Source organism: Nelusetta ayraudi, unplaced genomic scaffold (genome assembly GCF_046127955.1).
Source record: "Nelusetta ayraudi isolate G7.1 ecotype Tasmania unplaced genomic scaffold, CSIRO-AGI_Nayr_v1 ptg000015l, whole genome shotgun sequence".
In the NCBI taxonomy this organism is placed as follows: Eukaryota; Metazoa; Chordata; class Actinopteri; order Tetraodontiformes; family Monacanthidae; genus Nelusetta; species Nelusetta ayraudi.
Genome location: NW_027466065.1, coordinates 1,263,384 through 1,287,449, shown reverse-complemented (window position 1 = coordinate 1,287,449; position 24,066 = coordinate 1,263,384). Strand labels below are relative to the sequence as shown.

At 43.5% G+C, this 24,066-nt stretch overlaps 4 protein-coding genes and 1 long non-coding RNA gene across 6 annotated transcripts; 2 read left to right on the top strand and 3 right to left on the bottom strand.

Annotated features, from left to right (window-relative positions):
• The first annotated feature begins 236 nt into the window (after positions 1–236).
• On the top strand, positions 237–1,609 carry LOC142886265 (uncharacterized). Its single transcript, XR_012926402.1, has 4 exons — positions 237–441; positions 583–1,117; positions 1,250–1,393; positions 1,496–1,609. It is a non-coding gene; the product is annotated as an uncharacterized LOC142886265 (long non-coding RNA).
• Positions 1,610–2,981: 1,372 nt separating this feature from the next.
• Positions 2,982–6,988, top strand: adgrf3a (adhesion G protein-coupled receptor F3a). The gene is made up of 8 exons (XM_076023267.1): positions 2,982–3,134; positions 3,469–3,583; positions 3,756–3,834; positions 3,913–4,092; positions 4,327–5,664; positions 5,775–5,816; positions 6,314–6,349; positions 6,428–6,988. The coding sequence occupies exons 1-8, from the start codon at positions 3,005–3,007 to the stop codon at positions 6,476–6,478; spliced, it is 1,971 nt and encodes a 656-aa protein (XP_075879382.1). The 5' UTR covers positions 2,982–3,004; the 3' UTR covers positions 6,479–6,988.
• ankrd66 (ankyrin repeat domain 66) lies at positions 6,596–7,920 on the bottom strand. Its single transcript, XM_076023277.1, has 3 exons — positions 7,667–7,920; positions 7,018–7,246; positions 6,596–6,839 (listed from the first exon to the last, which is right to left on the bottom strand). Exons 1-3 carry the CDS (start codon positions 7,803–7,805, stop codon positions 6,722–6,724), a joined length of 486 nt encoding a protein of 161 aa, XP_075879392.1. The 5' UTR covers positions 7,806–7,920; the 3' UTR covers positions 6,596–6,721.
• A 177-nt stretch (positions 7,921–8,097) lies between these two features.
• tdrd6b (tudor domain containing 6b) lies at positions 8,098–14,891 on the bottom strand. Of its 2 annotated transcripts, XM_076023257.1 has the most exons (5): positions 14,748–14,891; positions 14,551–14,657; positions 8,644–13,667; positions 8,474–8,525; positions 8,098–8,252 (listed from the first exon to the last, which is right to left on the bottom strand). In XM_076023257.1, the coding sequence occupies exons 3-4, from the start codon at positions 13,640–13,642 to the stop codon at positions 8,494–8,496; spliced, it is 5,031 nt and encodes a 1,676-aa protein (XP_075879372.1). In that variant the 5' UTR covers positions 13,643–13,667; positions 14,551–14,657; positions 14,748–14,891; the 3' UTR covers positions 8,098–8,252; positions 8,474–8,493. The 2 variants fall into 2 exon arrangements, with proteins under 2 accessions (XP_075879372.1, XP_075879373.1); XM_076023258.1 differs by having other exon boundaries at positions 14,551–14,885.
• A 1,786-nt stretch (positions 14,892–16,677) lies between these two features.
• On the bottom strand, positions 16,678–23,679 carry vsnl1b (visinin-like 1b). The gene is made up of 4 exons (XM_076023276.1): positions 23,209–23,679; positions 20,625–20,791; positions 20,283–20,498; positions 16,678–18,939 (listed from the first exon to the last, which is right to left on the bottom strand). The coding sequence occupies exons 2-4, from the start codon at positions 20,784–20,786 to the stop codon at positions 18,742–18,744; spliced, it is 576 nt and encodes a 191-aa protein (XP_075879391.1). The 5' UTR covers positions 20,787–20,791; positions 23,209–23,679; the 3' UTR covers positions 16,678–18,741.
• Positions 23,680–24,066: the final 387 nt, after the last annotated feature.

Sequence of the window (24,066 nt, the reverse complement as noted above, 5' to 3'; positions counted from 1 at the left end):
GTTTAGACCCATTTCTCTCCAGTTCAACAATATTGTTGTCAGAATATTATTTATTTGCTAAAAATCTAGCAAATAAACTTTATTTATTTGCTAAACTTGTAGACCGTTTAGCATTTAGAAGTATTAGCTTTTTAATTAGGTAAAAAAGATGCTTCCTCATTTGATGACTACATATTCTAGGTTTCTCTAACCTGGATTAAAAGGGTCACACCTTCAACCAGCAGCCATCACAGAAATAACACAGTACAAACAAACTACTGTCTGGCCTTTGCAAGTCAAATAGGTCTCCTTGTAACTGCCTCCTGCTTTGCATGTTTGCCAGTAAACTGGCCACGTACTTGCTGCCTACATCATTCAGAGGCAACACTTCTGGAAACTGAAAGGTCACTGCCGGAGGAAGAAGCGCTGGGACGGTTCAATCACTCAGTCTTAGACAAACAGGTTGGATCTTTGAGCCTTTGGTTAGATTTCAGATGAATTTTAAATTTTTAAGTTTGTGTTTGTGTGTGTATGTGTGTGTACAGCATATATGTGTGTGTGTGTGTATTCTATACATACATATACACACTATTGTTTCTGCAGGTGGATGATGTGGTCATCAGTACTGATTTATCTCCTGGAGATAATCATCACTCAGGTGCGTCACTGTTATTTACGATGAAGAGGGAATTGAGGCTTAAGTTGATCAGAAGTCATGTTTAGATCACCTTCAAAGTTTTGAGGTGACTGAATGAAGATGATTGGTGATGGTGTGCTTAACATTTGGCCACCACTGTTTTGAAAGTCGTATGAAGGTTTGTTGTGCAATCTGACACCGCAAATACTGATAAACATCGACTGCAATTTCACCAAATTAAACATATTTCCTTTTTACAGGCTGAGGGACGAGGTAAAAAGATAAAAATTATTTCACTATCAAAATGAGGTTCACTCACTTAAGACGCACTAACGTGTTGCAATTCTCATCTATTTCTTTGGCAAGATGCGGAAAATTCTACGCAAATGTATTACAGCAAACTGACCATAGACATGAACGCGCTCGCACATGCGACCCGGTTACTGAAACCGTTCGCGAACAACAGCAGCCTGCGCATTGACCACGTCGAGAAGACAACAAGTAAACACCTGCTTTTTCTCCTCTCTTTCCTCTTTTCTTCTCTTTTTAAGAAGACACACATTATACATTCGGCTCACTGTTGATAGGAAGGTGGTGGAAACTGGTAACTGATGAAGTGTGAATCTGTTTCAGCCTGTCGAAACGTAACCAGCGGCTTAAAGTGCACCTGCGAACAGGGCTACAAGTGGAGCCAGGAACTCTGTCAGCATCATAAGTGTTGCGGCACAGACACGTGCGTCTTACCCGTGTCAAGCATGTGCGTTGCGGAAAACTCAGGTAATTTAACCTAAATTCATTAGGCATGTGTGAAAGAGGAGTAGGTGAAAAAAGAATTCTACCAACCAACTAACTAACCAACCAACTAACTATTTACCACAGTGACTGTCGTCGGCTCCATTAAATTCAGGTCAAAGCAGTATTTTGACTGTCTGTTGGCCAAATCCACAGGACAGTTTCAACAGTGTAATGACATATTGCATAAGGAGGTAAAAATAAAATTGTAATTTTAAAAGTAAAATAAACAGCGCAGGACTGCTGGTCTGAAATACATTTACATATTGTCCTTAAAAACACTCAATTCTTAAGTGTAACGTGATGGTTTCTTTCAGCTGAAATCTGTTTACAGCACTCAGCAGAGATTCGACTCACTCACAGTCGAAAACTACAGGTAATCCAGCGTCGGCCACCAAAGACAAATGATGTTTGTTTAAAGGAGGGAAAGATTAAAATGTTTCTGTCCCCAGACTTGGGCTCAGGAACATCATCGCAGATTTAAAAATGAGGATTGATGGCAGCATTCGGGCCCAGGATATGGCGGACAAAACAGAGCGCCTGTGCAACAAGTCTTTATCACTCACTCTGGAAACTGAAGGTAAAGAGCAGAATGGGTCATGGCACCTACACAACAATGAACTGGAAGAAGTGCCAATGAATTTGTATGCAATAAAGTATGAAAATGTCACTTCCATTGTCAATCCAATAAGCCAATAAGGGACAAAGGAGTTTGCACAGATTTCCATAGCAATGCTACGTTGCGACTTATTTGTTTTATTTTGTTTGTTTGGTTTTCGCAGGCCTTGTCCGTTTACATCTGCCACCTAGCCCGGTGTGTCAAAGAAGCTGCCCGGAACTCAAATGCACCACAGAGGAGGACTTACAGGTGACGCCGACGTGGCGTCTACACAGAGACAATCAAGTCTTTGACATAACAAACGGGACAGAGTCGGATGTGACGTACAAAGAACGGGAGACCACTGTCGTCATTAAAAACGTCAACAAGAAATGGGCAGGTATGCAAGGATTATGTGGGCAAGAGATCGAATAGTTTTATAGACATTTGCAGTGCATTTTGGCATTTTGACGCAAGAACAGTCTCATGTCTAATTACACACACTAGTGGTAAAGAATTTGAGAGTTGCCAGTGAATGTAGAGGGATGTCTGTATCAAGCAAGTACACATAATATGAAACAGATTTCTTTAAAAATCAATCAATCCTTTTTTATTTTATTACCCACACCTCTCTTTCAGGGATGTTTTCATGTGTCTACACTCGCACTTCAGACAAATGTCTGTCCGGGATTTCACACAAAGCCACTGGAAAAATGGACATTTCTCTACTGCCAGATATCCGCATCTCCACATTTCCAGCATTTCCACGCTGCCAGGGGATTTCAGACAGTGAAGTGATAGTCCACTGTGAGATAAAGCCCAGCAATGAGACTTTCAACGTGACTTGGACAAGCCCAAACAGCCCAGCAATTCCAGGGCTGATTCCTCCAAGTCTGTGTTTTTTCCCCCTTTTCTGTCTTCTTTATCTATTGCACTTCAACTAAATTGGTAAAATTAGCCCGATTATGATTTTTGTTTTTTCAGGTTACACTGATGGAATGAAACTTTACAGAGCTATAACGACAGTCACCTGTAGTCCAATCACAACTACACCAAACATAAGGTGCACTTTTAAGAACAGGTGCAACCAGGAGGCCTCTGCCATGATGGATATCTGTGTCATAAAAGGTATGATTATGTTGCATTATGCTGCATTGGAAGAATGCCCCCCCCAACGCCAACACAGTGCCCTCTGCCTGCTTGGTGTCGGTGCCATCTAAACTCTGATGCTTATTTTGAACTTCAACAAGTCATCTTTGTCGGTCTACAGGCCTAAATGCATTCAATTGCAGCCTTGTATCTTTATTTTAACAAGCAATTGAACCACTGTCACTAATACATTGGCCAGTGACTGCAGATGGGATGTCGAGTACAGCAGGTTTCAGTTAAACGCAGACTCCCAATGTGGGCTTTACATGGTATTTGTGTAAACACCCCTTCAAATTATTTTTCGTCAACACAGAAAATGATCCATTCTGTGAAGCTGAAAGTGACTGGCCGGTCACTAAAGCTGGACACAAAGCAGTGCTAAAATGCAACAACGCTGTTGGACGCAGACAGAGGAAGTGTCATGTGGGGTAGGAGTAGAGTACAAATATTGGTTAAAGTTATCTGACAAAAATCCATTCTTTTTTGTAAGTAAACTTCTTGCAATTCTGTTTAAAAAAAGAAAAAACCCTCAATAACTTTAATATATATGTTGACGACCCAGTGCTATTGACCGACTTACTCATGCACTGACTGTTTCAGCACCACAACAGGAATATGGGATGCTGAGGTTTCGGAGTGTGTGAACAATGAAGTGGAAGATGTGCTGCAAATGGCGAAGGTAAGTCTCGCCTCAACCAATCAGATCATATCTCACCACCCTGACGGCCGAGCATTGTTGTGGTTATTGTTGTTGTAGATTGTCGACAGTGGACTCGACTCACTACAAAACAATGCTGCAAAAGTGTTGTTGAAGCTCAATGGGGTGACAAATAACTCACAACAAATAAACACCGTCAGCAACTTGAATGCGACTGTCCAAGTGCTCTCCACTTTGTCTGGCAAGAAAAACCTGCAGGCCAATGAGAGCACAGCAGACGTGAGTATGAACTGAGTGTGTTTCATGTTACCAACGGCATTTTGCATTATTCTGGAACAACTATTTAATTTATTCATCTTAAAGGCCTAATGTTTTAAAGTTGGTGACATTTAGTATTAAAAACATGGAGAGCGGCACTGCAATTGTGATGAAATGCATGAAAAAAATACACTATTTGGAAGCTAAATTTTAACTTTCGCTGTTTTTGTGTAATCTCTCTAAATTGATTTTTAGGATTTTTTGACATCGTCCAGCAATTTGCTGGAAAACACTCTTGAAAACTCATGGACTAGGACATCGTCTGACCAAGAAAATCAGTCCTTGGCTGAAATGTACCTCCACTCTGTCGAGCACTTAATACAGCAGTCCAACGTAACAACCACCCCAAAGAGGAAGAACGTGGAGGTCGCTGAGCAGAATTGCTTGGGAGGTCTGCAGTGCTCCAACACAGTGTTCAATGTCACAGTTCATCTGCTGGGCAAAAACAGCAGCAGCTTAAAAACGGCAGGCTTCCAGCATCTCGAGGGTTATCTACCCAACAACGACACCCAGTTTGAACCAAACAGCATCGTCGTCTCTGCGGTGAGTGAAGCAGAGCAGTCCGACTCGGTCAAAGTTAAAATCGACTTCCCGCTGCGAAAGCCCAGGCCCAGAAATGTGGAGTTGCAGTGTGTGTCGTGGGACACCAACTCTCGAGCCTGGTCACCGCGTGGATGCCAGTGGGGCGGGCCCTCCAACGCAGGCCACTGCACCTGTCACCATTTCTCCTCTTTTGCCATCTTGATGTCCAAGTATCCCCTGGACCTCCCTTGGATCAGCCAGATAACCTACGTCGGGCTGTCTGTGTCGGTCGTGTCGCTCGTCGTGAGCCTTGTGATTGAGCTGGCCGTGTGGAGAGCCATGATAAAGACCAAAACCTTGCATCTCCGCCACACCGCCCACATAAACATCAGCCTCTGCCTGCTGGTGGCCGACTGTTGTTTCCTGGCATCCTCCAAGCCAAGTGACCTACCGCTCAGCTGGTGCCTGGCCATGGTGGTGCTCAAGCACTTCTGCTACCTGGCCATGTTCTTCTGGATGCTGTGTCTGAGTGCCACGCTCCTCCACCAGACCATCTTCCTGTTCCACAGCGTTAGTAAGGCGGTCTACTTGCGCTTCTCCCTGGGCCTGGGCTATGGATGTCCGCTGCTCATCGTTGTTGGCACCATTGTGGCCAGTCAGGGCTTCACCGAGGGAAAGTATTTCTCCCGGGAGACCTGCTGGCTGACTCATATCGGACTGTTGAACGGCTCCATCTATGCCTTTGTTATTCCATCCTGGACAATTATTTTCATCAACGTGTTTGCCATGCTGGTGGTTATCATGAAGCTGCTCGATCAGCCAGTAAACATGGCGGCGTCTTCCAGAAGAGAGAAGAGAGCGGCTCTGACCGCCCTGAGGTCGGTTGTCCTGCTCACCCCAGTTTTTGGCCTGACGTGGATTCTCGGCTTTGCCGTCATGTTAGTCGACCTCACATCTGGAGCCTTGGCGTACTTGGTGCATTATGCCTTCACCCTGCTAAACACCTTCCAGGTATGGGGCGATTTAATCTCATCCTAACATTGAACACACCGTGCAGCGAGTCGACCTTCAGGTTTCTTGCTGAATGACCGTGTTTTTATTTATTTGTTTTTTGTTTTCAGGGTTTGTTCATCCTGCTTGCCACAAGCATGGCTGACAAACTGGTGAGTTAAATGTTAAAGCTCCCATCGTATTGTGCATTAGAACAAGATGCTAGCTAACATGACAGACAGAATTATTGGTTGTAGTGGTGATTGAGTCTAGGGGTGAAGGCGGGGTGCCACCCTGGAATGTGTGATTTTAGGAGCAACAACTTTTGCCATCTACGGCGCTAATGGCTTGTCAACAAGGAGAAGAGAGAAAATTCAATGTTAAAGAAATCCTAGATGCTACAGCGGGAGGCAGGATTGTAATTAATAGGAATGAAAGAAAATTCCTAGAGGGACATCCTGTGACCTGCCACCCGTTATATCCTCGATTGGAAATAAAGAAACAAAGACCTGAAAATGTGGTAACATCGACAGGTCTCTAAATGAAAATATAGATGGTTATCCATGTTACATCACAGTTTTATTGTTTGCTAGAACTTCATAATACCCCAAAATAAGTAACAATACAGACCACGGTTAGTCACTGACGGTGTTTTAATCTTTTCCTCCAGACACGGGAAGCTCTTCTGAACTACCTGAAAAAGAGTGTAAGACTAACTAAATGGATAAATGCACAACACTGAATATAAAGTGAATCCTAACGTCCCATCTCCTCTGTTCTCTAGGCTCCACGATCAAGTGAAAGCTCTACAAAGTTTGAATCCATTTCAAAATAATGAACATCACCCTTAAAAATGTGCCCTATTCAATAATAAAACCAAGGAAATATTTTTTCCTTTTTGAGGCCTATATATATGTCTGTGCATTGTGGGATTTAAGTCCACTGAATACTGTTGTAATGTTTAGATTATTTTTTATTTTAGGTAACCTACCACAAATGCAACAAACACTGGAAATTGATACATTAAAAGGAAGTAAACTTAATGCTGCAACACAACAAACACAATGTTGTCATACACCTAAAGAACCTTCTCCTGGTTTTCTTTGCCGTCTCCTGTCCACTGCTCGTCTGTTTCATCCAAACAAATCCCTTTTTCGGCTGCCATCTTGCGGTATGCCCGACTCTCCGTTTCAGCTCTGCAAGTTAAACAAAAATCGCAAAGCATTATGTTAGGTTATGCTCTACATTACCGGGGCAAGTGCGCTTAAAAATATCAGCTTTATGTTAAATACAGATCAAGTTAAAGACAAAGCATGTAAAACAAATAAATTAGTTGTGGAAAAACTGAATGTGTGGGTGAGTTTTGTTCCCTACGTTTTTAGAAACTGGACACAGTCCTGGTGCCCATATATTTCAGCTATTCTCATTGGTTTGTCCCCGCAGCAGTCCTCCGTGTCTATGGGAGCATGAAGCGAGTGCAGCAGCCGCAGCACGGCCAGTCTTCCTGACTCTGCAGCAAAGTGCACAGGGGTCCACCCATGTTCGGTTCTCAGACAAGGCCTCGCTCCGTGTTTGATGAGGACTCGGACAGTTTCTGTGTATCCTGTTGGAGAGGTTTTGAAGTATAACCCGAAATGCATTCAAATGGGAAAGTTCATATAAGTTAGTAATAGAATAAAAGTAAAGTACAAGTTTTCCGAAGGGACCAATGTGGATCAAATGGCGCAAACAGTGAATTCGTGTTGAGATAAAGTACAACAAATAATTGTCTGGGTTTTTTTGTAAAAATAACTATTTGTTAACCTTTTTTGAACTTTTTTTTGTTTCAGTTAAATAATTAACATATTAAAAACAAATAACAGTTACTAGACTAATATGATTAGATTTCCATTGAGGTCATCATGTCAGATTTTAAATTAAAAAGAAACAAAAAAACAACAACCTTTTGACCTACTCCCGAGCCAAAGCAAACACAAAAAAACAAAAACAAAAAAATAGGGCAGGTGTTTGAAAACCGCCTTACCCTTTGCTGCCGCCCAATGAAGAGGCGTCTTGTAGCTCCAGTCGATGTCTCTCTGGTTTGGATCGCATTTATTTTGCTCCAGAATCTCGACAACTTGACGTAAATTCCCCGCAGCAGCTGCCTGGTGCAACTCTGTCATCGTGTCCGGAACGGTTGCCTTGGAAACCGCAGATCAACGCAATAGCAGCTCGGCTGCAATGCTGCCCCCTGCTGTACATTCAATCAAACTTGTCGGTGTTCACGACTGGCCTTTCACATAGTATATTTAATATACTATGTGAGCAGTAATATACTATATTAGGTAGTCATTTATATAAGTATGTCAGAAATGTTCATTGGCACATCACCTCACTCTCAGTAGTTTTTACTGATTAAAGAAAAGTATACTAACAGAGTAGTTGATTAATTGATTGATTTACACTAACCATAGAAAAGTTTTATTTAATTTATTTGGCGAAAGTAAATGCAACAACAACAAAGCTGTAGGCAAAAAAAATACATTCTTTCAATAAAGGTTAGACTGATTTGTCACAATTAAATCTTCCACAAAAGCTTTAGTTTGTCTTGTGTAGTTTTTGGTCCAGGGCTGAAACAAAGAAAATATAACCACACTCAATCACATTTTGTTTTTATCCTTAGTTCCATGAATTATGAAACTGTCACCAAATTAAATTCAATTAATGAATTGAATCCATCATTCATTCAACAGAAAGATGAATTATTAACAATGTTAACTTGAACGATCATATAATAATAATCAATTTTAAATCAGAGCTTTCAAAAATTGAGGTAAAATAAATGTCCTACCGCACATTTGAAAAGCCACTTCAGTCAAAGCATTCTTCACCATCCTGGTAAACTAAAGTAAAAAAAAAAAAAAAAAAAAAATCAAAATGCAATAAAGGAGTAAATAATCAATACCATAAAAATACAGTTTTCAGATAAATTTTTCAGTCAGTGACCAAAGTTTTGCTCACCTGAATCCATACCTGCAGCAGAGGACATTCGTCTTTTCCAGTGTTTCTCCACCAGAGTGTTTACACACAGCCATTCACAAGTCACCAAGTCTTGGCACTCTATCTGCACTTTATGCTGAGGAACTACATTCTGGGATTCCACAGTGTCAAATACAGTCAATGTGAGGGGTTTATCCACCAGCAGGTTGTAGAAGACATCATAGATGTCGTCGTCCCAGGAGCCCTGAGACTGGTCAAACCCACTCAAAGAGCAAAGAAATGCTTGGGGAGCCTTCTCCAGCACACTTTTAGGCACTGGTCTCACATTTTGTTGGTCAATATCTGACTCATTTCCATAGTCAATAAACAAAACTTGAAAGCCATTGTCAAGTTTCTGAGTCACTTGAGCTCGATACCACTGGTTGTCACTGGGAAAGAGAGCGAGGCATGGACTTCCAGGCCCGAGAGTGTTGGAAAACGTTATGTCCAGGGGTGTCTGACCAGCATCCTGAGCAAGCTTTATGACTTCATTTAGCTTCTCTGTCGTGGCATACTGACACCAGAAGTACCCAGGTTCTGCAATGCAAGAAGCATATACTTGCTCTTTTTTCCTTAGAGAAATATTTGGCAGCGTATACATGCATGGATAGGTATTCTCTTCAGAAACACTTTGGTTTGTCATGCTCGACTGGGTTTGACCCTCTTTGCACAATGTTTCCACTAGGGTCACTTGCTCTTTGGGTACTGGTCTCCAGTATTTTTGAATTGCCACCCCTAAAGACTCACCCCCACACTCAACGTCCACTGAATATTGAGGAGGTTCAGTCTCTGCTTGCTCCTCTATTTTGATGACAGTCAGTCTGAGGGGTTTGTCAACCAGGAGACTGTGGAAAACATCATAAACTGCATCATCCCACGAACCCTGTGACTTGTCAAATCCATTCACAGCGCACAAAAAAGCTTGAGGAGCTCTCTCCAACAGACTTCGAGGCAGTGCTCTTACACATTTACTGTCAACATCAGATTCATTCCCATAGTCTATAAAGACAACGTTGAAACCATTTTCTTGACTTTTTATTATCTGAGCTCGATACCACTGATTATCACTAGAAAAAAGAGCTAGGCATGGACTGCCGGGAGCTAGAGTCTTTGTAAATGTTTTGTCCAGTGGTGCCTGCCCTGCCTCCTGGGCAAGCCTTGTGATATCGTTTAGCTCCTCTGTGTTGGCATACTGGCACCAGAAGTAGCCTGGTTCAGCAATACATGAAGCATACACTTCTTCTTTTTTGTTGGAGACAGTTGGGTACTTGTACCTGCAAGTGTTATCAATTCCCAAGGAATTAGTTTCATCAGACTCAACTTGTCCAGAGTGAAGTAGGGTTTGACTTTGAGAGTTTTCCAAGATTCTCGTTTGGTCTTTTGGTATCCAGTATTTAAGCATTTCATTGTTTACGACTATATCTTCACACTCTACTTGCACAGCAAATTGAGGCAGTGCAGTCTCTGTGTCTTCTTGCACAGCCATCACTTTTACTCTGATTGGTTTAGTCACCAAAAGATTGTAAAATACATCATAAACACTGTCATCCCAACTGCCAGAGCCCTTGTCAAATCCATTCAAAAAGCACATGAAGGCCTGGGGAGTCGTTCCCTGACAAACTTGAGGTAACGGTCTCACATTATCCCTGTCAACCTCGGCCTCATTTCCAAAGTCAATGAAAATAACTTCAAACGTATCCTCATGTATTTCAGTTACCTGAGCTCGATACCATTGGTTATCTGTGAAGAGAGCAATGCATGGACTTCCAGGGCAAAGAGTCTTGACGAAATTGGGGTCTAGCGGTTCCTGTCCTTTTTTCTGAGCCAGCTTTGATACCTCTACCAGCTTCACTGTGTTGCTGTGCTGGCACCAGAAGTAGTTTGGTCCAACAATGCAGGAAGCATAAAACTCCTCTGTCTCGCCTGTAGAAATAACTGGCATCTTATAATGACATATTCTCTCATTTTCTTGGTTGGGATGGATGGAATCAGCCTGGTCAAGCAGTACATGACTTGCTTGTTCTATTTCAAGAATGGCATCCAACTTTTCCAGTGTACCATCATCCAAAGTTTTTTCAAAGTAATTTTCATGTGCAGTGACTCTTCTTGTACTAATCAGTGACTCTTCTCCAGCACAGATTCCATTGCTGCTGTCGACTTCATGCAATGTTGGATTCAATGTTATTGTTACATTCGTCGGTTTATGTGGCAATGCGCACTCATTCAGCACTTTCTTAAATGTCCCGCCACTGGGCATCTTCTTGTCAGAGCCAGAGGTTTTTTGTTTGATTTGTGATATCTTCCTTTGAACCAATGCATTTACATCCAGAGAGTCTTTAAAGAGTTCAACGAACAGCTTTCCATTGTCTCCTTCAGCAACTACTAGAGCAGTAAAACTACGACCAACAGCATGATCTGCAAACCAATGGTTCACTTCTTTTTCTACTTCTGTGACATTGAACAACCCAAGTAGAACAGCCTGCACTGGAACAGACCGAGCTAATGTAGCTCCAGCAGGAAGCGGGCAAATGTCATTGTCACTCACCGTGAGGGTATCGCCATAGTCTACAAATTGTACTTTGGGTTTTTTAGACATTTCAATTACTTGACCTCTGCACCATTGATGATCATTGTACATGGCAAGGCATAGGCTGTTAACTCCAAGTTTGTGATTAGAACACCGCGGTTGCCTGACAAATTGTTGGATGTTTTCATTAAGTTTTGTTAACAGATGAGAGTTCTTCTCCAGATTACAGTAAAAATGACTGCTGCTAGTCGAAGCCGTCACCATCACCTTCTCCTTAGAGCCTACTACAAAATCAAAATCTGAGTAAATGTATGCATCTGTTGAGCCCCCTCGAGGCTTCTCTTCATGATCTTCAGCTTGAGTACATCTCTGAGCCAGAAGCCAACTTGCACTCTTAGATGGTTTTTTGATGTCTACAACATTGAGCAGCATGCCATCTGTATCGGATGTGACAGCTTTTATGACACATTTCACACCAATGTTCGACAAAACACTTGATTCCACAAACTTCTGAAATTCTACTAATGCACTCTCACTCCAGGTGACACTGGAATTTGTGGGATTCCTTGGATCAAACAAGGAACATTGAAAAGCTTGTGCATTTAGTTGTAAAAACTCTGGATCAATGGGTCTCACATCTTTCAAGGGTACCTTTTGCATCTCGCCATAATCTATGAATCTCACATCTACGAGAGGGGAGTAATGACTGGTGATGATCTTTCCTCTGTACCACATTCCGTCGCTTGGATTGCGGGCAACACAGATGGACTCAACCAGTGGCTGAGGATGAGAGAATGCATAGTGTTTTTGCAAGGCTTCCATAAAAAGTTCAAGATATTCAGCATTTTCTGTTTTTTGGCACCAGAACTTCTGTGTACTTTCAATGCAAGATATGTTTACTTTGACAGAACTTCCTACAGAGTACACGTGGTTGTCGCAAGCACTATGCTCTTCTGGAAGGGAAGCTGGTAGAAGATGACCATTATTCTGCATAAAAGGGTCTACTTGTTCCATAACATCCTCTACCCTCCCACTGACTGATTGGCTCTTGGTGGATGGAATGGTTTCTTCTGGTATGTCACCATTTGAAGCAAGTTTGTCTTGTACATTCATGCTTTGTTCATGACTAACTAAAGAGACAACATGAGAAGTGGGTCGATGATAAAAATCTGAAGCATGCTTCGTCTTGCTGGTTGGCATAAGTCCTGCACCATCAGTGAAAAATTTGTTTATGGATGATTCACTATTTGCATAGAGAGTGACATAATAGACACCCTGAGATACGCTATGGTGGTCAAATCTCGCTATTACAGCCTGATGTTGGAGTGATGAGTCCAGAAAATCAATCTGGTCCTGGGTCCACCCTTTATCTTCATCTTTGACCCCGTTAAGACAACAGGGATACGTGACTACAGGCATTCTAAGGAACTTTCCATGCAGTGGTTTGATATTTGTAACTGGGACCAATTCCGTGTTTCCTTCGTCTACATGAAAAACCTTTACAGAACCATCACCAAGGTTTTGCTTTAGTAGTGAGCGATACCATCTGCCATCTGAACCTTTAGCAGCACATGGATCACCGGAGCTCTTTGGTTGTTCTTCGCTAAAATCTGAGCTCTCTTCGTAGTGATGGTGGATCTGCTCTGACAATGTCCTCAGCGCCTTGCCAAAAATTAGGAGTTTGCAAAAAATGTTTGATGGATTGGTTGCAACTGTGACCTTAACAGTTTCAAAAGTATTGGTAGACAATTCGGGGTAAAAATATTGTGCATGATTCTCAGCATGGCAACCAACCAGGGGATTCTCTCCTTGCTTGATGCAGTAGGATTCAAAGTTCGCTTCTTTGGGCAAGTTCAGGCATTTTAGTGCAAAGCACTTAAACTCATCAACAGGAAGAGACTTTACAGAGTCACACTTGCACAGGTCATTTGAAACATCTGGTATGTCTAGAAGAATTATCCTGTCTGGCATCAGCACATGTTGAACCAGTCCATTAAACTTCTTGCCAGCGAGAGACTTCAGCAATGTTTTGGCCTTTGCAGGCCAGGTGTCTTTAAGGGTGAGAACATTTGCCAGTAGGCATGACTCAATCTCAGGAGGAAGGAGAAAACTGTCACACTTGCCCCATGCTAAGGCATCCACAGAGGTGTCATGGAATTGTCCTTGGTCGATAAGATAAAGCTTGTAATTTTCCCCTTCAGTTAACACAATGCGAGCTCTGTGCCATTCATTACTGATGAGCACTAGACAGAGATCCCCTGATTTCCCTTCTGGTCCGTCAAATTTCCTTTCAGGAATCTGAATGTCCTTCTTCAGTTGCTGATAAATGGGCTTCTTTCCATCGTCTATGTTAACCCATAGCTCTACAAGACCAGTGCTGGCGTTTGGATTAACCCTCATCAGTAGAACAGATACATCTGATCCCGGAGTTGGGAGCCCAGGAATTGAGCACATTGTGGAACTCAAACTTTAAATATTCCTGTAAAAAAAAAAAAAAATTGATAAGTGCCCCCTAGTTGTAACACCTTGACCACCACTCATAACATCTTAAGGTAAGAAAGCAAAACCAAACAATGTTATTGCTATCTTCAATTATTAGGTGTCAAGTTGATGTCTGGAATTAAACAGCGGGGGTGTTATTTGAGTTATTTATCTATTTATTACTATTGTCCACTCTTTTGCTGTTGCCCAGGAGATACAATTGAACTAGTTTTTTTCCTTTTTAGGGGCAAAATATAAAAATGAATGCTCAATATTTTGTCCCCAAAAACTTCTACAACCTAAAGCTTTAGTACTTCTGCAAGTAGGCAGTGGTGGGACCTTGCACTTACTAGCCATGTAATAATAATCATGTCTGTATTTCTTCCTTGGCACTGTTGTGATATTACATAACAATAAAAAAAAAAAAAAAAAAAAAAAAAGCTTTCTAAGAAGCATGCCTTTGCTATGATTGAGGACATACAATTTTGTGCATCTGCACAATATGACTGTTTACTTCACAGAAAAGCATCTGAAATCAGATTCTGGCAGATAATCACTTCTGGGCAAAGCTGGCTCTATTCTAGAGTCAGTCCCTAACAACCAAATACTACAGATAAAAACGTCAAACGAGTAAAACAAAGTTCCACCGGGTTTAAAAACAAAGAGCAACACTTCACACACAACACCACGCACACTTTGCGTCAGGACGGTAAGCCAAACGTGTGGACGTTCATCTGACGCCATCCCTTAGTTCCCCGTCCACAATTAGAGACACGTGCTGTCCGGTGTGTGTGGACGCATGATCAAACATAAGTGCAAGTTGTTACCAAGTACGGACGCTCTTTTCTGGTAACAGCACGAAAGCAGTCAAATCAACTCACCTGCAGACTGTAGGCGAACCTTCCGTGGCGTTTGCGGGAACAGGACAAATTCTTCAACATCACTGACGTCCAGCGCCAAGAGGGGCGTGACCGCCAATACACACGTGCTTTAAGAAGGCTTAATTATCGACTGATTCCTACAAGATTTCTATTAAAATAAAAAATAAAAACACTTATGCCATACGCGAGAGAGTTACCTGTTTGTAATGGTTCATATCCAGGAAATGACTCCCAGTGGCAGCAAAGTAAGTTCGCTATGTTAACTCATGATTTGAAAAAAAAATATATATATGTATATTTGAAGAGGCGGGAGGCTCACGTCAGCTGACACCGGCTGTGTGGTGTCGTCACTCGACTTCCGCGGTAGCGTGTGCGTTGCATTGAAAGAGGCAACTCCCACCTCCAGCTGTCAGCTCACCCGGAAGTGTCGACTCTCCACGGCTCTTCGCCGTCACACGTTAGGAGAAATGGTTTGGCAGGATTTAGAAATTATTGATCATTTCGCATTTTCTTTCAAATAAATGTGTCTTACAGGCATTTTTTGGGGCCATTTGGCTTGATTACAGTAAACTGTCAGATAAAATATATTGCCAGAATTTGTGTGAATATTAGCTAGGTGAAATTGATTATCTGATTATCATTTAAAATAAGGTACCCATTACTTATTGTTTGCAAGTTTGTTTGTTTTTTCATTCCTTTTTTTTGGCCTCTGGTGGAAAACTGCCATCTTGGCAGCACCTTCACCAATAGAGGGGATTCACTGATAGAATTTGTGAAGGCCGGTGGAAAGTAGGTCACGGAATGAGGTGGCTTCTTCTGCTTTTGTCCTCGTCTGTTCCTCCATGTCTGTCTGTTCTCCAGCACTGCAGACATCACAGTGAACGGAGGAGCAGACACTTCATCGGATCCCAGCACCTACAAACTTAAGAGCAATTCAGGTAGATAAGCGCTCCAATCGGCTGTGTACATTTTTTTTTCACACAAGCTCAAGAATTTTCCTCTATAAACTTGCAGACCACTGCATCACTGCCTTGTGCCATCCGTCTGATGTAAATATTAGCTGTTATTTACATTCACGCCAGCACTGATGCTTTTTGTGGGCTGTAAATGTCACTGAAGTTATTGGTGTGTGGTAAGCTGCACTACTCTCTGAACGCAAAGTTTGCCTCCTTTTATAAGGCATGTTGTCTTTTGAAAATACTTTTTTTTTTTTTAATTCCCCGCTTGTCAGTGTGTGACAGACACAGTATTTCGGTGGTTTGCACTCACTTAAGGGGGAGGAGTTGGTAGCCATTTTGCAAGACTTTAAAATTTAGCACAACCTAGTTAAAAGAAAGTATATTGGGAGAAAAACTTCATGCCTGTTCTGATACTTGATCTCACGTCCCTATTTTTAGCAGCTGTGATCTGATCCACAATACAGTTTAATTTATGGCACACTGTGGCTGCTATATGCATATTTTGATATTTTAATATATGTATGTCTGACACTTTTAAAGTGAACTGACATTGACCTTTTTTCTTCTTCCAGTCATCCTACCAAAACTAGCCTCATCAAAATCCACAGCAAGTATAGTACACAAATAGTGATCATGAGCATGTTTAGACTGACCTCTAGTGGTAGAAATGTAATAATAAATGTAATAAAATGTATTAATAGTATTTTTGTGTTTGTGTGTTGGGCTGTTCTCGCAAGTTGGACGTGTCAGATTTTGAACAGGTTGTTGTTTAATTGGCCTTTTAAATGAAAAAAAAAATGCCTTTCCTTTTATTTTTGATGTTGATAATCCTTAACTCTGTCTGTGTTCCACACTATAATCACAAACAAATAACAAATAAAAACACAGGCTTGATGGGCGAACTACTGATGTGTAGTAGCGAGTGCTGAGATCTAATGAATATGTGTTACGTTTTACTGGAACGCTGAATATGTCAACTAAGCCCCAAAATTTTTCCTTCAATAACAATGAAGGAAACAATGTAAATGTATCTTTTCGGGGTTAAATGGCCGTTATTCAGAGGAGCCTTGTTGCGACTTCAATAGAGACACACCAAATATTTTGAGGGAACGTTCACATAAAAAAGCTCAACATGCACACGACACAGACACACAGACCACATAACAGACACACTCTCCCATCCATTACACCTGCCAGACGGTGTCTTTTGAAAAAGCCAGGTGACATTTTTATTCCATTTTTAATCACTACAGAATCATTTTTGGGTGCAACACATGCCACATGTATAAAAGAATACAGTCACTTGCATTATGATTTCTCATATTTGATATAAACATTTACTAGACAAAGAATCTGACGCAGTGACTGGACTGAAATGTATAAATAAGATAAAACTTGTACTTGCCTGCCGTGTGTGTGTGTGTGTGTGTGTGTGTGTGTGTGTGTGTGTGTGTGTGTGTGTGTGTGTGTGTGTGTGTGTGTGTGTGTGTGTGTGTATTTGGGGCGGGTTTATCGTGTCGTCGACAGAACAGTGAGAAGCTTCTGCAACTTCCACCACTGGGATGGACTACAAGCAGACACTCGGTCTGTGCTTGCATAGCCTGGGAACTGGGAAGCAAAACTGTTGAAAGAGAATATCTACAAAATAAAATTAGAAACAAAAATAATAGCTAAAAAAAAAAAAAACTCCCAACATGTGATGCTCTACCTCTCAGAAGCTTTGTCAAACGCCTCGACTCAGGACCCTCAATTAATTGAACAGAATTACTAAAAGACGAGACCTTTTTGATAAAAAGTTTCTCCTTACAAAAGAAGTCAGGAATGCAGTGTGTCCAGTAAACATGTGGAAGGCTTTCCCTCCGTTGGTCATTTCTTTTCTTTTTTTTTCTTTCTTTTTTTTTGTTGCTGCATTTGCACCTGAACTTGCTCTCAGAAGGCCCAAGGCCCTTGAGAGTGAGCCCCGGGCAATAAAATTCAACAGCCGACACTTCTTTTTTTTTATCATTATTTTTTTTTGCAGTGTTCTTGCTTTCTGTAAACATGTTGATATGCAGCAAGCTCAGCAGTTCGACTCCAAATTCAATAAGCAGCCAGGAAAAAGAAGAGGATGCCAATTTTGGGATATTTTCTGAGGGTGGCGGGGGGGCGAAGACTGTGCCTGGTGACGGAGATAATTTTGGTCTTTCCTCCGAATTAAGTGGCAGCAGCGCAATAAAGTTAAACAATAATAATAACAATAATAATAATTCTAATAATGCTTCACAAATGCGTCCTCTGCACACCCCAGAGTTCACTGGAGCAACAGATAACGTTTACTTGCGAGCTCCCTCTCAGCTTGCAGAAACTCAGAAGGTCACGCGTGCACGTGCGTCGGATGGAGGGAAGCATGCGCCCACGTTACTGGAGGTGAAATAATGAAAGTCCAATGAGTCACACACTGTACATCCCATGCAACAATACTAAATGAATTCTGGAAGGGTTCCTCTTTTTTTCTCGTTTTTGTTTATAACCACCTAAAGATGTAAAAGGTAAGAGATTATATTTCTTTTTTTCACACGTAATATATGCATGCAAAGAACCTACTCTTTTTGGTTCCGCCACGTGGGAACATGTGGAACAGACAGGAGCCTCTCTATTCTCCAAGAGCTCAACAAGTCTGGATAGTAGAGACAGTTACAATTATCATAGGAATTATTGTTCTGTTACTATTATGTAAAGCATACAGCAGTTGCAGCGGTCAACACTGGGAGGGTTCGGGGGGAGTGGGGGGCTAAATACTGCGGGAAACATAATCATTTTTCAACGCGGTGCTCCACCGATATACAAGCTAAAGGTTGAATGAGAATGTGTGGGGTTACTGTGCACAAATCACATTGGCGTGTTTTCAAATAGAAACGTATGATATCGTATAGCTAGGGTTTAAAATTATTCAGCATTTGACATTCTCATGCATACGACCACAAGAAGCGAGTTCATTGAAAAATAGTCCAAGCATCGTTTGTGTTTAGGTTTAGTTTTCCTGTGGAAATGGCGAGAGGAGAACCTAATGAGACATTACATCTGTGTGCTGCCGTCCAGTGTGTGTTTCTATGTGTGTGTTTTTCTATGTGTGCGCGTGTGTGTGTGTGTGTGTGTATTACAGACGGAATTGGGGATCGGTGAGCAGAGGAGCGAGCAGGAGGTCGAGGTGTGCCTGGTGGTGGTGGTGTAGGTGTTTGGGGTCGGAGCGCGCTCACTTCTGCATGTCACACTGCAAGAGGAGCACGATGGACGGGTCACTCTTCGCCGCCTCCTTGAACTCGTCCAACGAGATCTGGTCGTCGTTGTTCTTATCCATTTTGCTGAAGATCTTGTCCACCCGCTGCTCCGGTGTCAGGCCGTCCTCGTTCATCTTCATCATGATCACCGTGCCCACCATTTTGTAGATGGCCTGCGGAGGAGGGCGCAACGAGACATTAGCACGACGGTTTACCTGGTGCTAATGGGTCGAAGTTGGCTACAACAACTACATCTAAGCACACGCAAAGTTTTTTTTCATATGTAACATTTCAGTTATATGTGTCATTTTAGGTCCAATGTTAAGCGATTTTTACATTTTTTTTTTAACTATATCTTACAATAATCTATGTTTCTCTGTTTCTGTTTCTCGGAGGATTCCCCAGAAGCGCATCCTTTACTTCCTCTGCTCGCTCCACTTTCCAGAAAGTGTGTGCTGAAACATGCAGTTGTGGTAATCTGCCCATCATTACATCACATTGATACATCTCCCAGGTTAGTGACAACAACCCCAGCCACGTGTGTTCTTTCTTGTTTTAGTCTCCTTCGAAGCAGGGACGAGGTCCAGCAAAGGATCCACTGCTAGCTCAGGTGCTAACATCCTGCAGACAAACTTTGTCCTTTCACACTTTTCTGCAGCCTTTGATTCAGACGTTACATTCACGCTGGCAACATCTGAGAATTCTTTCATTGTACTTCCGAAAAGTCTCACTTCACGTGCGAAAATGTTATTTGCATGTACTTGTGAACTTTCGGGCATCTACTGTAGTTTCTTCGCCAAAGTACCCTTAATGACAGGAAGTACTGAGTTTGCGCTGAGCCACTCCCCTGTGTGGCTATACTTTCACTGTGCTAATGCATCTGAAAGGGCAAAAGATTAGAATCCTTGAAGACAGGAAGTGCTAGGCCCTGATGGGAGGAGCACTGATGTTGATTTGGCCGGGATAAAAAACAAATTATTAAACCGGAGGATTTTTGAAAAATACAAACTAGTGCAAAGTGTATTTTGCGTTAGAAGTGCACCGAGTTGCATTTTCACAATCAGTGAAAAGCTTGCAAAAATGTGGCAAAATGTTGCCTATACTTTCTTAACAGTCAATTTTCAATTTTCAATTCAATCTTGAATAAGAAGCAGTCAGAAATTAATATAAAAATTAGTGCGGCACACAGTAGGTGTGCCGCATCAAAGTGCTGCTGCATTCAAGTATACAAACGGAAGTGCGCAATTTGGGACACGTCTATTGATCCCTACAGGAATTGTCGATGTGGTCCAGTTGCAGAAAGAAATATCAGATTCGCCGGACTGATTGTGGTTCTTAATATGGCACAATGTAACCGAATACCACTGCAGTTTTCTGGTTATGAAATGGCGTGCGCCTCCGAGGCCGTGCAGGTGTGCAGCATGCTGATAACGATTAAAAAAAAAAAAAAAAAAAACAGCCTGAGTTCAGCTCCCTAATGAGAGAGCGAGAGCGGGGCGGTTAGGTAATCCCTCACCTCGATGATCTCCAGCATCTCCACTCTGGTGATTTTCCCGTCGCCGTCCAGGTCGTACATGTTGAAGGCCCAGTTGAGCTTTTGCTCGAAGCTGCCGCGGGACGTGATGGAGAGGGCGCAGATGAACTCTCGGAAATCGATGGTGCCGTCGCTGTTCTTGTCAAAGGTCCTGAAGGCGTGCTGTGCAAATTTCGACGCGTCACCATACGGGAAGAACTGCGGGAGAACGTGGAAGAAGAGGCGTTGAATAATTTAACCTGCCTTCCCCGTCAAAAAAGACTGTGCCGTGATAGCGCCAGAGGTTGGGGGTGTGGTGGGGGTTTCGAGGTGGGGGAGACGGACCTTGACGTAGAGCTGCTGGAACTCCTCCAGGTTCAGCCTGCCGGTGGGGCAGTCCTTCAGGAAGCCTTTGTACCACTGCTTCAGCTCGTGCTCGTTGAACTCTGTGTTCTTCACCAGGTCCTCCATCACCTCGGGAGTCAGCTTGCTGTTCTGCTTTCCCATGGTTCCTGCCGTGCAAGAACACGTGAATAACGCACTTTAGCCATGCTCGAGCGGCAGCGCCGGCATAGAAAAACTCCCCTCTCTCGCCCTCCACCCCACCTCCCTTTTTTTTTCCTTTTCTTTTTTTCCTTTTTCGAACGTCCCTCGTCAGACGGAGAGTAAATGTGTGTTGTTGGGAGGGCGGAGGAGCAGGGGGGTGTGGGGGTTTGGCCAGCAAACGCGTCCCCGGCGCGTTCTATTTCTGGCCCTGCTTGTGCCAGTCTGCGGCCCGTGTTGTTGCACTGACCTGGATCATCGCTGTCAGAGCGGATCCAATTCATCAAATGTTTCGATCGGCGTTATCAAGTTTCCACTGCAAACGCTGTCCTATAACCTGACAATGACAACAAAGGCAGAGCGCTCTGATGTAGCCCCGCGCTCAGCAGCGCTGGATCCAGGGGGCTGAGCATTTTTGGTTTGGGAAGTGTGTGTGTGTGTGTGTGTGTGTGTGTGTGTGTGTGTGTGTGTGTGTGTGCACGCCTTAATAAATGAGGGATCCGGCTCAGAAATGTGTTTGGCCTCTGCTATGATTAGAGGTTTTGCGGCTGTGGGTGTGTTTTTAACGCTAAGTATGAAAGAAGGGGGGAAAAAAAATTGTCCTTTATTTCTTATGCTTGCTCCGCTCTCACAACTCTCACTCGGCCCTTTGTGATGTCACAAGGGGCTACTGCTACCTCTTCCAGCTTAGCGGCAACACCCCCTGGCAGATGTCATCCAAAGACTGACCACCTTGTTTGTTTGTTTGTTCCTTTTCGACATAAAGCACTCGTTCAGGAAGCTCATTTTGGGCAGGAGGCTTTAAACAGGGGGCTAAATGTGCTGTTTTATGGAGATCTATGCAGTTTAAAGGGATAAATGCTCTTTGGGGGCTGCCCCCCTGGAAACCATGATGAAAACAGACACAATGTGGGACCTTTGTGCTCAGTTGTCACCAGTTCCAAGGCCGAAAACAACCCTGGATTAGTTTGGCCGTCTGCACCAAAAGGGGGGCCTGCGTGGTGTGCCAATCATGATCAACTTGTGCAACCACATGAGAGCAGGCCGTCAGAGGCCCCGGATTCATTAATTATTGACCGGTGGCGTGGCAAATGACATTAAGTGGCCAAGAATGCGTCAATTCTCGATACATAATTTAACAAATGAGACAGCGGAGGAATATTTGCATATGTGAGCGGCGGGAACACTGTGGGGACCTCCACCACTCGGGAGCAGCATATGGTCCGCACGTCTCTGCATCTGCATCTGCAGCAGCAGCAGCAGCAGCAGCAGCAGGCTGGACAGCTCCACCAGCACACAGCACCGCATTGGCTCGGGCCTTTCACAACAAACAGCAAGAAATGTGGGTCTGCAGCCAAAATCAGTGCAAAGAGCCGAGCATCAGTGCACGCCTGTACCGCTCCTTGTACTGACCATCCCCGCACCGAGCCTGATTGGTAATTACAGGCACGCACTTTGGCAGTTTGGGGTGGTGGTGGTCACAAAATGAAATAAAATCAAACAACACGGCATTGAGTGTGAATGACCTTGAGGACAAGTATTTAGCAGGATGATGACAAAACGTGATTTTGATTGTGTGTGGGGGTTTTTTTTTTTGGTTTTTTTTTTGGTTTTTTTTCCCAGGCTCTGAAAACGGCGCGGACACTCCGTCCACTGCGGCGTTTTCTTGGAGGGGAGAGAAACATCCGTCTCGCATCGCGCCGATCGCGGACAGTAAAGACTCGTTCGGGGGGCCCCAAACAGACGCCAGCCGATACTGTTTTATATCACGGCTTAGGGCAATGACATCCCCAGTTATTGCCATTAAAGCTAAACGCCTGAGAGCGAGGGAGAGAGGGAGCTGCTGCTGCTGCTGCTGCTGCTGCTGCATTCCGATGGAAACGACGCAGTGAGAGTATTTTCAGATTACATCTCACCATCCTGCACCTAGAAGCATTTTTGCGGGCGTAGGGGGGGGGGGGGGAGAAAAAACCCGAAGTGTTTCGGCCGAAAAGACCTATTTTACCACGACACGCAGAAGACACGCAGCCCCCACGATGCCGTCGCAGAACCACACCGGATACGTAAACAACAAGAATTAATGATAACGACAGTGAATCAAACCAATTGCACACATAAATTTGGATTCGTCGCTCTCAGAATGAATTCGGGTTGTTTGCTGGCGTTATTTTCCAGGGGATGCGAAGGTGCCAACCCCTCTCTCTCACGGTCTCTCTCGCGGTCTCTCGCTCTCTCTCTCTCTCTCCTCGGCCACAGCCATTCAAACAGATTGACAAAAAAAACACACATGAATGAGAAAATAACGCCTGACACATTCCCACATTTGCTGCATCCCAGATATAAAGCCACCACGCGTGACATGCACCCGTCTGCGCGCGCTACATACCTTATTGCGAGCCTAATATATGTGTTGATAATCGCGGATAAATCTGCTGTGGCTTCTGCAAAGTACAGAAAACCCTCCTCCGGTGGAAGCGTTTGCCCGAAAGGGGGATTATTCTGAACACCGCTCGCCTCCTTGGAAAATTGCAATTATAACACTCAGTGGAGAGAAAAAAAATATAAATATATATCAGCCGCTAATGAAATTTCTGGATTTTTTTTTTTCTCCTCAGCTTCCTCCCCCCCGACGCTGATCCAGATGAGGCGCAGCAGGGACCGAACCCACGCCAGTTCAGTTGTGTGGATGCGCGACTACAGGAGCGCGGCGTCACCCGTGCGCATCACAGCCTGGTAATAAGTTCAACTGCCGCTCTGCCGCTCTGCCGCTCGCCTTCGCTTCAGCTGGATCCTGTTACGTTATAACCGGATCCTTCATCGTGATGAGGATGGTCAGTCTGGAATTTTATGATTGGAGGTGGAGGGTATGGCGGCGGGTACGGGAGAGGGTTGGGGAAGGGAGGGGGGAAAGGGGGGAAAAAATGGACCGTGATCAGGATGAGGAGGAGTGCGCAAGAGTCTTTTATGTAACCGTCCAGGAGTGGATTTAATGAAATGTTTCACACACGTGTGTGTGTGTGTGTGTGTGTGTGTGTGTGTGTGTGTGTGTGTGTGTGTGTGTGTGTGTGTGTGTGTGTGTGTGTGTGTGTGTGTGTGTGGTCTCTCGGTGATCGAAGGCAAAAGGGTGGTGGTGGAGGCGATCGGCAGTGCTTCGATCTTGGGTGGCCATCTGAAGGGCCTCGAGTGGCCAACCAAATTTAAAGTCGATCACGCCAAAACACCTAATTGTGACTTGGCCGTCAAC